The sequence below is a fragment of the Gastrolobium bilobum genome, unplaced genomic scaffold (assembly GCF_033153095.1).
Source record: "Gastrolobium bilobum isolate Gb01-03AN ecotype WA unplaced genomic scaffold, APGP_CSIRO_Gbil_v1 utg5643, whole genome shotgun sequence".
Taxonomy (NCBI): domain Eukaryota; kingdom Viridiplantae; phylum Streptophyta; class Magnoliopsida; order Fabales; family Fabaceae; genus Gastrolobium; species Gastrolobium bilobum.
Genome location: NW_026896897.1, coordinates 6,424 through 24,101, shown reverse-complemented (window position 1 = coordinate 24,101; position 17,678 = coordinate 6,424). Strand labels below are relative to the sequence as shown.

The 17,678-nt window shown below is 40.6% G+C and overlaps 1 protein-coding gene across 1 annotated transcript; it reads left to right on the top strand.

Annotated features, from left to right (window-relative positions):
• Nucleotides 1–1,863: 1,863 nt before the first annotated feature.
• On the top strand, nucleotides 1,864–2,277 carry LOC133302715 (uncharacterized). Its single transcript, XM_061502531.1, has one exon. It carries the CDS (start codon nucleotides 1,864–1,866, stop codon nucleotides 2,275–2,277), a length of 414 nt encoding a protein of 137 aa, XP_061358515.1.
• The last annotated feature ends 15,401 nt before the right edge of the window (nucleotides 2,278–17,678 follow it).

Here is a 17,678-nt window from a genome sequence, read left to right as displayed (position 1 = left end):
TCTGTTTTGAGCCTTTGGGTATATGCTTCAACCTTTGTTCTTGAGTTTTCATGAAAAAATCAAGTCTTGGCATGTAAAATGAGATCATTATTTAACCAACATGAAGTACCCTAGCTTAAATGTATCTAAATATGCATGTTTGAATGTCTGGTAACACTAAAAATGGAACCTTGAAAGGATATCTTCGCAAAAATGCAAAACTGCATTCTGACGCGAATATGGATATCTGGTTATGTGCCCAGTGCTATCTAGATATTATCCCAGTGCTACCCGAATATGGATATCCCCTAGAGGAATATCCGGATATTCTGGAAAATTCGTAGTTTGAGTTATTCTGTCCAAACAAAAGCGTAGTTTGAGTCATTTTCAGGTACAGGTACCTCTATGGTTTAGACTTCTGGCGGCAGGAGGCCATAGTTGAGCTGATATTATGCATGCTGCTTTACTGTCATAGCTGGACATGATTATGCTTTGTTATCGCTATATGGCTATATGACTTGAGACTTGATTTAGATATGTGTTTTATTTGGTGAGCATGGGGGTTGTCCATGCCACATTGGTATAAGCTATGTTTATTTCTGACTTGCGTTGTATCCTTGTATCAGGATACTGTCTGGTCTACATGTTGTAGTTCCATGACTTGATACACTATTTATATTATGAGGTTATTCAGTGTAGTTGTTTATTGTAATTTACATACAGACGATATTTTGAAATGAAATATTTAAGTCCACTTGGTTCATAATCAATAGTTTTATCATTGGTCAGATCACTGCTGGATAAAGATTGGAGGGTTGAAATTTGTCATGTATATAGAGAAGGTAATCAAGTGGCAGATTGGATGGCTTCAAGTGTTAGCCACGCTGTTTGGGATACCCAGTGGCACGATAGAATTCCTACTGGATGTGAAAAGCTAGTCTTAGATGATAGGAGGGGCACCTTGGTGCCCAGAAACAATCTGTGTAGTTTTCTTTTCTTTCCTTTCTATACCAAACAAAGAATTGTTTCATAATTTGAAAAAGTCAGCTTCCGCATTTATTGAGCTGTGCTATTACCATTTATATGTTTAATACACCGGGTGCACACATGGTGTTACAGTTCCCTCTGTTATACTCCTTATTTGTGCAAGTTGTATATATTTCATATTTTTTTTTTCAAATTATCTTTTTTATTATTTGTTGTACCTTGCGATAAATTAATGAATTATAAAGGAAGGAACAAATTAGAAAAAAATTTGCGTTGATTTAACCATAGAAAAGTTATGAATATTTTAAATATATTTTGAAAATAACAAGTTCGAATCCATTGTTTTTTTAGTAAAAAGAAATAGCAAAAGCCCTTACTTCAACACACCCCTTTAATTTCTTTTTGTTTCTTTAAATTTTCAATTTTACTTGTGAATTATTATTATTATTAACAAATGCTAACAATTTAAATTTATTAATATTTTGTAACAATTAATCTACAAAATGATAATATTACTAGTGTTTAGAAGAAAAAAATTGAAAGTTGTCTACTGTTTCTCTTAGTTTAATAATTAAAAATCAATGTGAATCGATATTTTTATAATCAATCAATAATTTTTTGTTTTGATACTTTCACAATATACAAGTGCTCAACTCGTATAATTTAATTTTGTATTTTCCCATATTTTAAATAAAAATTATTTAAGATATAAATTATACTTAAATAGATAAAATAAAGAAGAAAAAAAGAAAATTTATAAAACAAAATAAGATCGTTACATAACCAGCTGGTCCAGCTTCTATATATATTGGACCTTCGTCATGTGCTTCACTCACAACTAACAGAGAAACCTTAAAGCTTTCAAGAAACCTAACCCCAACTGTGTTATTGTCAACAATGGCATACGACAACAACGTTGATCTCTGTACTCATTTATCACTTGCTAGGTGTCCTTGTAATACAATGGTGTGTACCCATTTGTCACTTGGTAAGTGTCATTGCAACACAACCAATGAAGATGTCTTTGTTTCTTTAACCAAGAAGAGGAAGATTTCTGAAGAAACCTCTGTTGCTGCAAGAAAGAAGGTTTGTGGAGAGAGAAGTTGGGGTTACTCAACCGATTTGATGTTTTGTGATGATCCCTGGAAGATCAAGAAAGTCCTCATTTGCAGTGATCTTGGCAACATGAGCAGGCTCTTGCTCCCTAAAGATTTGGCCGAGAATTTGGTGGTTCCGATGTTGGATGGTGATGTTGAAAAATGTGTTCAAGTTGAGATTTGGGATGTGGACTGTAAGAACCCGCACCGTTAATTAAGGTATTTAATTAATTAATTATGCAAAAATAAGAAATGATTCCATAATTGACCTTAATAATTATTTATGAGGCTTAATAATCATAATGAGTGATTAAGAATGCTAAAAGTCGCTTTTCGGAAGAAAAGTGCAGATACCGGTTCTGCTAGTCGGTATAAATGTGTACCGAAAAAGTATCCCGGAAAATTAAAGTAAGTGCATGATAATTACTAGAATAACATGTAGGACTTGTAAAACGAGTTTCAAGTCCAAATAATGAGAAATGGTGCTAGAAACCGGTACTGGCTTTGAAAAGCGCGTACCGGAAAGGTGCTCAGAAAAATATAAGAAAAATATGATAATTCTTAGAAAATCATGTAGTTTCAGAATCCAAAGTTTGGGATTAAAATTCTAAGCGTAGCAATTAAAGTTAATACTGTGCGTTTAAGTGTGTCTGGGCTATAAATACTCATTTAAGGGCTCACAACCCTAGATAACAGAAAACCAACGTGAGTTTCTCTTTGGTGGCTGACCTCCTATGCTGTTTCATTGCCATCTACTCCATTTTGAGACTTTGTGATCATTGTATGCTTGTTTCTTCTAAAAACATTCTTCCTAAACACTTGTTCTTGTTTGAGTGAGCCTTGGGAGGTTGGAAGACACCATTTTTCTGAGTGGTCAGCCACTGTTCTTGGTTGTTTGGGGGCTGACCTTGGTGGTTGGGTTGAAAGAAGTATTGTCTTGGGTTTTTGGTGGTCCAAGTGTTGATCTTTGGTGCTAAAGGGTCAACCTTTCTTACCATTTTCGTGCACCATATTTTCAGTAGCTGTTGAAGTTGTTTTGGGAGCTTCTTGAGCAGTTGAACCTCTGTTTTGGCCTTTGGTATGTATACCAACCTTTGATCTTGAGTTTTAAGGCTTAAAAATGGTAGCTTGATGCATGTTAAGGTTAAAAGATGTTAACTTGTTGTTGAGTGAGGCTTAACACATCTATAAATGCATGATTAGGTGTTTAAAATCGGTAAAAAGGGATCCTTTTAGGGATATCTTCACGAAAATGCAGAAACTGCATTCCGTCGTGAGATATCCGGATATCTGTCGAACTGATATTCGGATATTGGATATCCGGATACGTGATTTTGGGATATCCGGATATTGGATATCCGGATATGTGAATCTGTATATCCGGATATTGCATATCCGGATATGGACAATGAGATATCCGGATATTCTGGGATTTCGCAGAACAGCAGCTGTGCTGTGTGTACAGTAGGCTATTGGGGGTTTGTGGACCCTAGTTTGATGAAGTTGAACTTTTGTATTTAATGGATTAAGCCAGAATCATGGGATTTAGGGCTTGTGGCTTTGTTAGAAGCTTTAAGACTTGAAAACATAATGAAAAGGCGTTGTCTTTAATTTGTATGCATGTGGTACATGTTATTGATTTATGTTTGGTCCATATCAGATTGTGATCTGCTGTGATTGGACTTTGAGCATGTGGCATTGGATAGCTAGCTTAGAGGTAAGCTTTCGTGTCCTCGGTTTAGCCATGTTATGGTTCCACCATGTCCCATGGGGATATGGTATATGCATGCTGTGTTACATGCTTTTGATGTTTTGGAAATGCTGTTGAGCTATTATATGTTAGTGCCTTGTTGATATGCATGAAGGTGTTCCACCTATACGGTAAGCCTGAGTATGTAGAACATATAATAGGGTGAGGCTGTGGGTGAGGTGCAAGCGGTGTTCCTTGTACTATATGTAGGGAATAGACGTATTCCTACATTTCTCTGGCCAGTAGATGGTGATTACACACATGCCATAGATATCTGTTGCACTATATAGTTTTTGGAACTGATAATGATATAAATACTTTTGAACTTATATTGCACATGTAAGTGAGCTTGGGGTGGAAGATCCTTGAGGACCCCTTGTCTTACTGAGATTTCTAGTTTAGAGATCTCACCCCACGTTTGGGGAATGCTTATTTCAGGGTCAGGTAATGTTGAGACCTCAGGCGGCAGGAGGCCGGAGCTGAGTTAGATTGATGTTATATTATGCTGCCTTGATTGGATGCTGCTTTTATGCTTATAGCTTCAGTTTATGTTTTGAAGATTTATGTTGAGACTTGTTGTTTACTATGTTTATTTGGTGAGCATGGGGATTGTCCATGACACATAGTATTTTTATGTCTTGATTATGTCTTGAGTCTTTTGGAGTTGTAATAATGTATCAGGATATTTGTCCGGATTACTTGATGTAATGCCGTGATTTAGATACACACTTTATCTATATATTGAGGTATTTCAGTAGATGTCTTAGTGCAATTTACATATAGGCGTTATTTTATGAAATTGATTAAGTAATCAAGTTGGTCATTGATAATGACGTCATAATTGAAAAGAAAAAGAATATTCTGCATTTTTAATTAAGCACCGCTTAATACGATGTAATGTTAATATTCCGGGTATACACGGGGTGTTACATTTTATGGTATCAGAGCAACGGTTCAAGGGAAAAGCCTGTATGTATTGCAATGATTAGGATGTGTGGTTGTGTCTGTTTTGTGTGTTTGCTACGTCAAGTATTATTATGATAATGCATATGTGACCACATTGCGTGGGCCTGATCAACTCATAATTTGTGTAACTTGTGCAGAATCATGGTAAGACCCGGGAGAAACCGCGAGACTTCGGAGGATCGGCCCGATCTTGTCCTGGCTGCATTAGCTGAGATGCAGGCGGCCCGACTAGCCGACCAGGAGGCCATGAGAATGGCAAACCAGGCCATGCTGGACGCCGTCAGAGAGACGAACAGGAAGGCCACGGAGGACGTGTTGGAGGCCAACCGTCTGGCGAACATGACGATGTTTAGAGTCATGTTGGAGGAGATGAGGATGCATATGTGACCACATTGCGTGGGCCTGATCAACTCATAATTTGTGTAACTTGTGCAGAATCATGGTAAGACCCGGGAGAAACCGCGAGACTTCGGAGGATCGGCCCGATCCTGTCCTGGCTGCATTAGCTGAGATGCAGGCGGCCCGACTAGCCGACCAGGAGGCCATGAGAATGGCAAACCAGGCCATGCTGGACGCCGTCAGAGAGACGAACAGGAAGGCCATGGAGGACGTGTTGGAGGCCAACCGTCTGGCGAACATGACGATGTTTAGAGTCATGTTGGAGGAGATGAGGAATGGCCCTGATGTTGGTCATGCTCCACCGCCACCACCTCCGCCACCACCTCCACCCAGTCTGCAGGATGACTCTTAGAGTCAGATGGGAGATGGCAGTCATCTTACGGGGGCCATGCAGACCGTCCCTGTTTTTGTTGAGGATCGTGATGAGATCGATCGCCGGCTGAATGCTTTCCGTAAGCATAAGCCACCTGCCTTTGATGGATCCTTTGATCCTGTTGCTGCTGCACGTTGGCTTCAGGCGTTGGACAAGATTTTTCAGGTCATGCAGTGCACAGGTCCACAGAAGTTGATGTTCGCTACTTACATGCTGGAGGGCGATGCCCATGAGTGGTGGACAAACCTTTCTCATGTCTACGAGATGCAGGGTCATGTGATGACTTGGCCTATGTTCGAGGATTTCTTATTGGGTCAGTACTTTCCATATGATGCTCAGGAGAGGCAGCAGGGAGAGTTTGACAGATTGGTTCAGGGCTCATTGTCTGTGGACGAGTACCTGGCCAAGTTCAACCAGTTGGTGAAGTTAGCACACTTCAGGATGGCGAGGCCTACTCCTACATTTCTGGCTGCTAAGTTACGCAGGGGACTCAGTGAGGATATTGCTGGTTACCTAGCTGGTTCTGCTTCTAGAGACTTTGGGACACTGGTTCAGCAGTGTCGTGATATTGAAGATTACTACAGCTCGAGTAAGGCCAACAGGGCCAAGGTTGCTGAGGCGACGAAGGTTGCAGCTGGTAGTTCCACTTCTTGGCGAGACAGGAAGTTTAGGAACAAGGGCAAGGGTAAACTGTTGGCAGCTCGGCAGGCGCCGAGTCAGTTCAAGAGGACTTCTGCTCAGGGGAGTGCAGCGAGACCTCTTGCTCCTAGGTGTTCGGGATGCGGGAAGACTCATTTTGGGCCGTGTTCTACCGGCCAGTTGATTTGCTTTCAGTGTGGCAAGAAGGGCCACTTCTCCAGAGATTGTCCGTCGGCGACGACGAGGGCTACTGCAGTGCAGGCAGTGCCACTTCAGATGGTTCCCCTTCCACCTGCTTCGGCACCGGCAGTGCCACCATCTTCTGGGAGAGTGTATACTTTGGATCGTCAGCCGTCGGATCGAGCTACGAACCTTGTCAGAGGTACTGTTACGATTGGTTCATCAGCTGTTGATGTGTTGTTTGACTCTGGGGCTACGCATTCTTTTGTTGCTACCCCGATTGCTGTGGGGCTTAAGTTGCCCAGTGATGTGCTTTCTCCACCGATGCGGGTGACTACCGCCACCGGAGAAAGATGTGATGCTACCACTGTTCATCGCGATGTGGCATTTCAGTGGGATGGCCGTGAGTTCTCGGTAGATCTGATAGGGTTGCCGATGGCCAACTTGGAGGTTATTCTGGGCATGGATTGGCTGTCCAGAAATTGTGTGATGATTGATTGTTGTGCCAAGCGTGTAGTGTTGTCTCCGTGTGATTCCACAGCCAGTTCCTCGCCGTACATTTCGTTGCTGCAGGTTAGGAGAGCCTTGAGAGCAGGGGCATTTGGTTATGTCATGTTGGGAGGTTTGGTGAGTGGTACACAGGAGGACATCACCGGCATTCCTGTGGTGAGGGAATTCCTTGAGGTGTTTCCTGAGGAGATTCCTGAGTTTCCACCAAAGAGGGAGATAGAGTTCTCCATAGATCTGTTGCCTGGTGTGGGGCCGATCTCTTTAGCTCCATACCGGATGTCGCCACCGGAGTTGGCAGAGCTGAAGAAGCATGTTGAGGATCTTTCAGCGAAAGATTTCATTAGACCGAGTGTGTCTCCTTGGGGAGCACCGGTTATCTTTGTGAAGAAGAAGGACGTGACAATGCGATTGTGCACCGACTACAGGCAGCTGAACAAGGTGACAATCAAGAACAAGTATCCTCTTCCTCGGATTGATGATCTGTTGGATCAGCTCAGGGGTGCTTGTGTGTATTCCAAGATTGATCTCCGGTCCGGATACCATCAGATTCGGGTGAAGCCGGAGGATGTCCCGAAGACCGCATTTCACTCGAGATATAGTCATTTTGAGTACTTGGTGATTCCGTTCGGTCTCACCAATGCACCTGCTGTGTTCATGGATTACATGAACCGGATTTTTCAGCCGTACCTGGATCAGTTTGTGATCGTCTTCATTGACGATATTTTGATTTACTCCAAGACGGAGGAGGAGCATGTGGGGCATTTGAGAACTGTTCTGCTAGTGCTGAAGGAGAAGAAGCTGTATGCAAAGCCTTCCAAATGTGAGTTCTGGCTCAAGTCTGTGAAGTTTCTTGGGCATGTTATTTCTGCTGAGGGAGTTGCAGTGGATCTGAACAAGATTGAGGTTGTGCTGGATTGGGAGAGACCCAAGGCAGTTACGGAAGTGAGGAGCTTTCTGGGTTTGGCAGGTTACTATCGGAGGTTCATCAAGGGATTCTCCACCATGGTTTTGCCATTGACTCGCCTTACTCGGAAAAAGACTCCATTTGTGTGGACTCACGAGTGTGAGGTCTGTTTTCAGGAGTTGAAGGAGAGACTGACTATTGCTCCTGTGTTGGTCCTTCCTGATCCTGCGCTTGAGATTGAGCTTTACACCGACGCCTCCGGGAAGGGGCTAGGTTGTGTGTTGATGCAGTTGGGCAAAGTGATTGCCTATGCTTCGAGGCAGTTGAAACCTCATGAGGAGAAATACCCTACTCATGACTTGGAGTTGGCTGCTATTGTGTTTGCTTTCAAGATTTGGAGGCATTATCTTTTTGGCTTGAGGTTTGTGGTTTTCAGTGACCACAAGAGTTTGAAGTACCTGTTCGACCAGAAGGAGTTAAACATGAGGCAGAGGAGATGGATGGAGTTCATAAAGGACTACGACTTCGAGCTAAGGTATCATCCTGGCAAGGCCAATGTGGTAGCTGATGCTTTGAGTCAAAAATCTAGTAGTTCATCCAGTTTGTTACTTGGTAACTTCGATGTGGTTGAGAAGTTCCGCAACTTGGCAGTGACCGCTCCGTTTGAGAGTGTACTTCTCGGATTGGAAGCATCTGATGTTGTGAACGAGCTGCTTGAAAAGATTAAAGAGGCACAAGTTCAGAGAGAGTGTCTGGATTATGTGAAGAACCAAGACGGTGTGTCTTGGAATGAGGATGGAGTGCTTTTGTTTCAGCAGAAGATTGTAGTTCCTCGAGGCCCGTTGACAGAGGAGATTATGGGAGAAGGCCATAAGGGTCAGTTTTCTATCCACCCTGGTGCTACTAAGACGTATCAAGACTTGAAGAAGAACTTCTGGTGGCCGGGCATGAAGAAAGATGTTGTTATCTTTATGTCTAAGTGTTTGGTTTGCCAGAAGGTGAAGATTGAGCATCAGAGACTGTCTGGTGAACTTCAACCTCTTGAAGTACCACAGTGGAAGTGGGGAGGTATTTCCATGGACTTCGTGGTGGGATTGCCGAAGACTCAGGCGGGTTGTGACTCTATTTGGGTCATTGTGGACAGACTGACTAAGTCTGCCCATTTTCTTCCAGCGAAGGTGAGCTTCACTACAGAGCAGTTGGCCAAGCTTTATGTCCGCGAGATTGTGAGGCTTCACGGGGTTCCCGAGAGTATCATTAGTGATAGGGACCCGAAGTTCACTTCTCGGTTCTGGGAGGCGCTGCAGGAGGCTTTTGGCACGCAGTTGAGATTAAGTACCGCCTATCACCCTCAGACTGATGGACAGATTGAGAGGACCATCCAGACCTTGGAGGACATGTTGCGAGCTTGCACGTTGGAGCAAGGCTCGACATGGGATAGATACCTTCCGTTGGTTGAGTTTTCTTACAACAACAACTTTCATGCTAGCCTGGGCATGGCGCCCTACGAAGCACTGTATGGTAGGAGGTGTCGGACTCCTACTTGTTGGTCTGAGGTTGGGGATAAGGAGCTTTTTGGCTTGGACTTTGTCCAGGATACCACCTTGCAGATCCAGATGATCCGTGAAAAGTTGAAGCAGGCGCAGAATCGCAAGAAGAGCTACTATGATGTTAAGCATCGTCCGCTGGAGTTTAGTGAGGGTGAGCACGTGTTTGTGAGACTTTCACCTGTCACCGGTGTAGGTCGGGCAGTCGGAGTAAGGAAGCTGAGCCCGCGATATATTGGGCCATACCAGATTCTTGGTAGAGTAGGACATGTTGCCTACCGGCTTGCCTTGCCTCCGAACCTGGCTAACATCCACGACGTGTTTCACGTGTCTCAGCTTCGGAAGTACGTAGCAGATCCGTCGCACGTGGTGCAACCGGATGATGTGGAGGTTCGGGAGAACCTAAAGACTCCCGTCGGACCACTCAGAATTCTCGATCGTGGCGAGAAGCAGCTGAGGAGCAAGATCATTCCGACGGTCAAGGTGCAGTAGACCGGAAGGACTCCTGAGGAGTGTACTTGGGAGCGTGAGGACGAGCTTCTCCGGCACTACCCCGAGCTTCGACTAGGTATGTTTCTGACTTTGAGGTCAAAATCCTAAAAAGGTGGGGTGAATGTAAGAACCCGCACCGTTAATTAAGGTATTTAATTAATTAATTATGCAAAAATAAGAAATGATTCCATAATTGACCTTAATAATTATTTATGAGGCTTAATAATCATAATGAGTGATTAAGAATGCTAAAAGTCATTTTTCGGAAGAAAAGTGCAGATACCGGTTCTGCTAGTCGGTATAAATGTGTACCGAAAAAGTATCCCAGAAAATTAAAGTAAGTGCATGATAATTACTATAATAACATGTAGGACTTGTAAAACGAGTTTCAAGTCCAAATAATGAGAACTGGTGCTAGAAACCGGTACTGGCTTTGAAAAGCGCGTACCGGAAAGGTGCTCAGAAAAATATAAGAAAAATATGATAATTCTTAGAAAATTATGTAGTTTCAGAATCCAAAGTTTGGGATTAAAATGCTAAGCGTAGCAATTAAAGTTAATACTGTGCGTTTAAGTGTGTTTGGGCTATAAATACTCATTTAAGGGCTCACAACCCTAGATAACAGAAAACCAGCGTGAGTTTCTCTTTGGTGGATGACCTCCTATGCTGTTTCATTGCCATCTACTCCATTTTGAGACTTTGTGATCATTGTATGCTTGTTTCTTCTAAAAACCTTCTTCCTAAACACTTGTTCTTGTTTGAGTGAGCCTTAGAGGTTGGAAGACACCATTTTTCTGAGTGATCAACCACTGTTCTTGGTTGTTTGGGGGCTGACCTTGGTGGTTGGGTTGAAAGAAGTATTGTCTTGGGTTTTTGGTGGTCCAAGTGTTGATCTTTGGTGCTAAAGGGTCAACCTTTCTTACCATTTTCGTGCACTATATTTCTAGTAGCTGTTGAAGTTGTTTTGGGATCTTCTTGAGCAGTTGAACCTCTGTTTTGGCCTTTGGTATGTATACCAACCTTTGATCTTGAGTTTTAAGGCTTAAAAATGGTAGCTTGATGCATGTTAAGGTTAAAAGATGATAACTTGTTGTTGAGTGAGGCTTAACACATCTAGAAATGCATGATTAGGTGTTTAAAATCGGTAAAAAGGGAACCTTTTAGGGATATCTTCACGAAAATGCAGAAACTGCATTCTGTCGTGAGATATCCGGATATCTGTCGAACTGATATCCGGATATTGGATATCCAGATACGTGGTTTTGGGATATCCGGATATTGGATATCCGGATATGTGAATCTGTATATCCGGATATTGCATATCCATATATGGACAATGAGATATCCGGATATTCTGGGATTTCGCAGAACAGCAGCTGTGCTGTGTGTTCAGTAGGCTATTGGGGGTTTGTGGACCCTAGTTTGATGAAGTTGAACTTCTGTATTTAATGGATTAAGCCAGAATCATGGGATTTAGGGCTTGTGGCTTTGTTAGAAGCTTTAAGACTTGAAAACGTAATGAAAAGGCGTTGTCTTTAATTTGTATTCATGTGGTACATGTTATTGCTTTATGTTTGGTCCATATCAGATTGTGATCTGCTGTAATTGGACTTTGAGCTTGTGGCATTGGATAGCTAGCTTAGAGGTAAGCTTTCGTGTCCTCGGTTTAGCCATGTTGTGGTTCCACCATGTCCCATGGGGATATGGTATATGCATGCTGTGTTACATGCTTTTGATGTTTTGGAAATGCTGTTGAGCTATTATATGTTAGTGCCTTGTTGATATGCATGAAGGTGTTCCACCTATACGGTAAGCCTGACTATGTAGAACATATAATAGGGTGAGGCTGTGGGTGAGGTGCAAGCGGTGTTCCTTGTACTACATGTAGGGAATAGACGTATTTCTACATTTCTCTGGCCAGTAGATAGTGATTACGCACATGCCATAGATATCTGTTGCACTACATAGTTTTTGGAACTGATAATGATATAAATGCTTTTGAACTTATATTGCACATGTAAGTGAGCTTGGGGTGGAAGATCCTTGAGGACCCCTTGTCTTACTGAGATTTCTAGTTTAGAGATCTCACCCCACGTTTGGGGAATGCTTATTTCAGGGTCAGGTAATGTTGAGACCTCAGGCGGCAGGAGGCCGGAGCTGAGTTAGATTGCTGTTATATTATGCTGCCTTGATTGGATGCTGGATTTGCATGCTGCTTTTATGCTTATAGCTTCAGTTTATGTTTTGAAGATTTATGTTGAGACTTGTTGTTTACTATGTTTATTTGGTGAGCATGGGGATTGTCCATGACACATAATATTTTTATGTCTTGATTATGTCTTGAGTCTCTTGGAGTTGTAATAATGTATCAGGATATTTGTCCGGATTACTTGATGTAATGCCGTGATTTAGATACACACTTTATCTATATATTGAGGTATTTCAGTAGATGTCTTAGTGCAATTTACATACAGGCGTTATTTTATGAAATTGATTAAGTAATCAAGTTGGTCATTGATAATGACGTCATAATTGAAAAGAAAAAGAATATTTCGCATTTTTAATTAAGCACCTCTTAATACGATGTAATGTTAATATTCCGGGTATACACGGGGTGTTACATGGACACTGCCTTCATTCATTCTTTAGTTTTCAAGAAATGGTTTTCTTCAAGAAGCTATGTTTTCATTGGGAATTGGGTTAAAGATTTTGTATCAAGAAGAGGCTTAAAGAAAGGGGATGAGATAGGCCTTCATTGGGATCCATACAATAATCGCTTTGATTTCTCTGTTCTTGATGCCATTTAGCATTGATAGCAATAATAGGATTCCTTTTGTAGAGAGGGTGTACTGATATTTTCTCTTGTTCTTATTGGTTTGTGCAATTTGAATTTTTTGGATTGTAAGAGCAATCTGAATATATGGTTTAAATTTGTTAAATGTTATGGTTTGCAAATTTGAATTACAATTAGAATTTCTCCCATAAGAAAGTTAATCAAATAACAGAATCACTGCGTACTAAGAAATATGTTTTGAATTTTATGTAGAACTGGTTGCGTACATAAAATTACAAATAGCAATAACAGAATCGTCGCTATGTTGATTTTGTAGAACTGGTTGCTGACTTATGCCCTGAATATAATGTGGTTAGGTGTGTATTCTACACAATTACATGTAGCAATTGAACAACTAGTACTTTTTCTGATAAATTAATACATGGTGTGAAAATAAAAAAATATTTGATTTACATCCTTATGCAATTACAAAATTTAGATTTATCAAAGTATCAATATTAATTATTATTTTTATCGTTTGCTTACAGGGTGTCAAAAGATAACCAACCTGAGTTGTTAAGAGCAAAGGATGCATCCAAGAATCTGATTGATTTAGGACCAGAGTTCACTCCTGCTGAACAAATTATCAAAGAGTCAGTGGAGAGTTTGAAGAGCAGGGGTTATATCTAATTTCTCAGATGCTGCAGAAACCTATGGGGATTGAATGCGCTGTTATAATTGGTGTTGGTGTTTAACATTCTTCTATCATTAATTTGAGTCATTGTTCATGCGATTTCTGTTTTTTATTTTTATCTTTTTTACTTTCACTTGTGTTCGTATAACTACTGAGTGAAATGAGGGTGAACTTGCATCCAGTCACTGTAAGCTGTAACTACCAACATTTGACTGGAGTTCTTACGTATGAACTCTTAAGGTTATCAAAGATTGAGTGGTTTCACCTTCACAACTCAATTTTCTCATCAAAAGCATCTCCTTTAATTCCATTTATTACTATTTTTCACTTTGTATCCACTAATAAATATTGCCAAGTATCATAATTGCATTAGCTCAGCAAATAGTAATAAGGGTCACTTCTTAAACCACAATAGGATGACACATTTGTATCCAATTTTCACACACAAATCGGTGGTTTAAAATTAAAAAAATACTTATTCCTCACACTGACTTCTTTAAAATTAAAAAAAAAAATTCAAACTAGTCTCAGTTCCTTTGTTTTTCTCTATTACAAGTTTATCTCCATTATTTATCCTTAGTAGTTAGTAAGAACAAACAAAAGTAAAAATAAACACTATATGCTTCCTAAAGACCTAAACAGAAAATAGTAAATATGAGCACCAAGAGATGGCTATTCTCTGTGCAAACATCAAGAATCATGTTCACGGCTTTGTAGCCTCTCAGCAATTTGACTCATGCTAGGCCTCACGTTTCTGTGATCCGTAATAACAACAACCAGTTCTCACATTCAAATAGAATTTTATGTAAGTATGATGCTATTGTAAATGTTTTTACAACTATAACTTATCAACGTCAAATGAGTGTTGTCATCTATGACAACTCTCTTGAGGCTGTAGAGGCTGTTAGTTTTGCTATATTCTAATGGAACACTATATATAGATGACTTCATGGTCTAACTGCATTGATTGTATAACATATCCTGTAGAACTGTATATAATAGGAACAACTACTTGATAAGCATACCTAAATTTTCCTGGCTAATTTTTTGTTTTTTGTTTTTATGTTTATAATGATGACTCTGAGATTTGAATTCATAACCCCGTAGAAAAGTATCCAAGCCCCTCACCAATAGTACACTCTAAGTGGTTTCCCAACTTACACTTACAACATTTATTTATTTTTGGATACAATGGAACCTAATACAAACTATTCAAACCAATTCTAGTGGCTTTGACATTTAATTTTAAGTTGGGATAGTTATACTGTATCTTTTCTATCCAATTAATGAAGGTAAACGGAAAGCCAGTGCAGACAATCTAATGCAGCAGCAGCAATAGCAACAACAACCTCCCCCGAAGAAAATTGCAACAGATGGTTCTTGAGTTGTGGTACCAATAAATCCAATGTTTAAATGCAAGGGTCAACAGGTGAATTTTCCACTATGATGGGGGTTTCGAATGTAGGCATGTCATCAATGAAGTCGTCAATTAAACAATGACAACATGCCAGGGAAGGTTGGATGTTAGCAATGGAAGGCATCTACCATTCTTGCTTAAGCTTAGAAGGATGACATGTGTAATAACCCAAAAATCATGTACTCGAAATAAGCCTAATGAAATGAAATGAAAAGGGATCAAGTCCATATTCAGTGAACGAGTAGCTTTGAATAAGCAACATTAGTCCTAAGTTAGAACCCACTTTAACTAAGATAATTAATAACTTAGCCCAATGGGGTTTAAAGCCCAAATAAAGTTAAAGCCCAACCTACTTAAGAATATAACTAAGTTAAAGCCCAAGTAAGAGCTTGAGTAAGACACACTCCAAGCCTTAACCATGCATGTGATCTTCTCCAAAAAGCAACTTACCTTTTCTCTTACACACCTTGGAGGGCGCACTCATGACAATGAAAAGGGAAACTTTCTTCTCCCACACTCCAAGCCATGCATGACACATCAAAGACTCATGAACCCAATACTTTCCTTATTCATGATTAAAAAGTAGATCCACTTTTCCCCTCCCCCTAGGCGAAATTGTCATCATGAAAGGAGTCAAGAGCATGACTTGTCTTACACACTCTATATTGAGTGTTGCACACTCAAAGCTACCTTATTCAACCTCCCTGCATTGGGAAGAACACCATGACACCTTAAGCTCCCACCCTCCCTCTTTATGTGAACCCCTCATCACTTGGTGCATGACATGGAGCTTGCTTGTTTTACACACCACACATTGAGTACCCTACACAACCATGACACACGCTAACCAATGATCTTATTGGTGAATCAAAGTTGAACCTTGCTTTCTCTACCCTAGGTGTGAGATGCAAGAAGGAAACCCTCAAAATCCCTTCCTCCCCTAGATCCATGTGAAATATTTCATGGAAAGGAGATGGAGTATAGAACACTCATGCATGATTACCTCTCCTCCCCATGCGCACACCTCCCAAAGGACCAAGGAGAATAAGTGACTTATATGACACCTTGAGTGTCCTACACTCTACACACTCTCATTACCCCTCCCCATGCTTATGACAACCTTGAACAATGTGAGGAGACTTGCTTACCCCACACTCAACCAAGACCTAGCCTATCCTATCCTAGGCATGATGATTAGGGAGACTTGAATAAAAAGGTGTACAAACAAAGATCTCTCCCCTTCCTAGCCGTACACTACCTAAAGAACCAAAGCAAGGACACACTCCCTCACTTCTAGCGTCGGCCACCCACTCATAAACAAGAAACAAGTGAACCAACACCTCTCCTCTCCTCTTAGACTTATGTAAAGAGAGATTAAGAAGTGGTTGGAAGCAACTCTCGATCCTAGAAGACTACTTGAAGATCAAGATGGAGTTATATTTTAGACATCATCTTTGAGGTAAGATTTCATGAGCCCTTCATCCCTTCAAGTGAGTAGAATGAACTCTAACTAGTTTATATGACTAGATCTTGGACTAATAAAGCCATGCATGCATCTTTCATCTTTAAAATCACCTCTTAAGTATATCATCTCTAAGTGGCCGAACCTCAATGGTATGCATGCACCCTCTAAATATTCACAATATTTACTAAGCAACCTAACCCTAAATGACCGAATCTATATGTGCCCGACTAGATATTGAATATGTTCTTTAAGGTAATATGAAAAGTGTTGAAGTAGATGTTTTAAACAACATGTAGGAAAGCATTACTTGAAGAATCACCACCTAAATGGCATTAACCCTAAAGGGCCGAACTTGATGAGTATTAGACCCATGAACATGTTGTCAAAATTATCCCTAGGCATGCACCCTCTAAATGGCCGAACCCTAATAAGCCTAAAAGGGAAATATGTGAAGGTTTTCTTAATACCATGATGTGTGGCCGAAATGTATGCCATAGAATATGACTTATGCATGAAAACAATTAGTAAAAATTATCTCCTAGGCATTTTTAGAGAGTCGAACCTATGACATGAAGAATATTAAAGTTTAGATCTTTTAATTTTAGAACCATGTACTAAGGTTGAATATGTGACTAGGACAAACCAAAGCTTGAAAAGAGATCCAAGATACTAGGACCTTCATTTGGCCGAATCCATCACCTACGGGAAGAATTTACAAAGCGAAAAAGAGTAAGTGATTTATGGTTGTTGAAGCGGCTACCCTATGGTTGCCACCCCTTTATGTTAAGTGAGGTTTGACTGCAATATGTTATATGATGCATTACATGATATGTTTGGTTGTTTGGAACTAATGTTTATTCATGCAAGTTTTGTAAGATGGCCTGTGCACTAATACCACAGAGGCAACCTGACGAGGACCCTGGGTATTCGTCCATAAGACCATGGAGAGTAATTTCCATGGCAAGATTGGTATGATGATATGAAAGCATGATTTTTTTTTCCAAACTATGCTTCCAATGTTTTGCCATTCTATTATTGTACATGTTATTATGTGACTATTGCAGGAGTAAGCATCATGGTTTGGAGGTTGCTCCAACTGTGAGTCCTTACTGAGACCCCCAATCTCACCCCTCTTTGGGGAAACCCACTTTCAGGTAAAAATGACCAAATGGGTAAGGCAGGGAAAGAGGTTGGTACGAGTTGAAGAGGAACCTGCGCAGCCATGTGCAGATAAAGTTGATAATACACCATCCCTTGTAGATAGAGTTTTTAATCTAATATTTGAAGGAAAGCGGGAACTGGCAAACTATATTACGGATCAGGAAATGGAATCCCTATGGATTGAGGGTGCACCTTACTAAAGATGCACTACAGATTTTAATTTGGATGACTGTAATAGACTATGCCACTTAGACTATTTTGAACAATTTATATGCGTTGAAGTACGATATTTTGGATGTTTATGTTTTATGGACTATGAAATTAGTAGGAAAGATTAAGTAACAT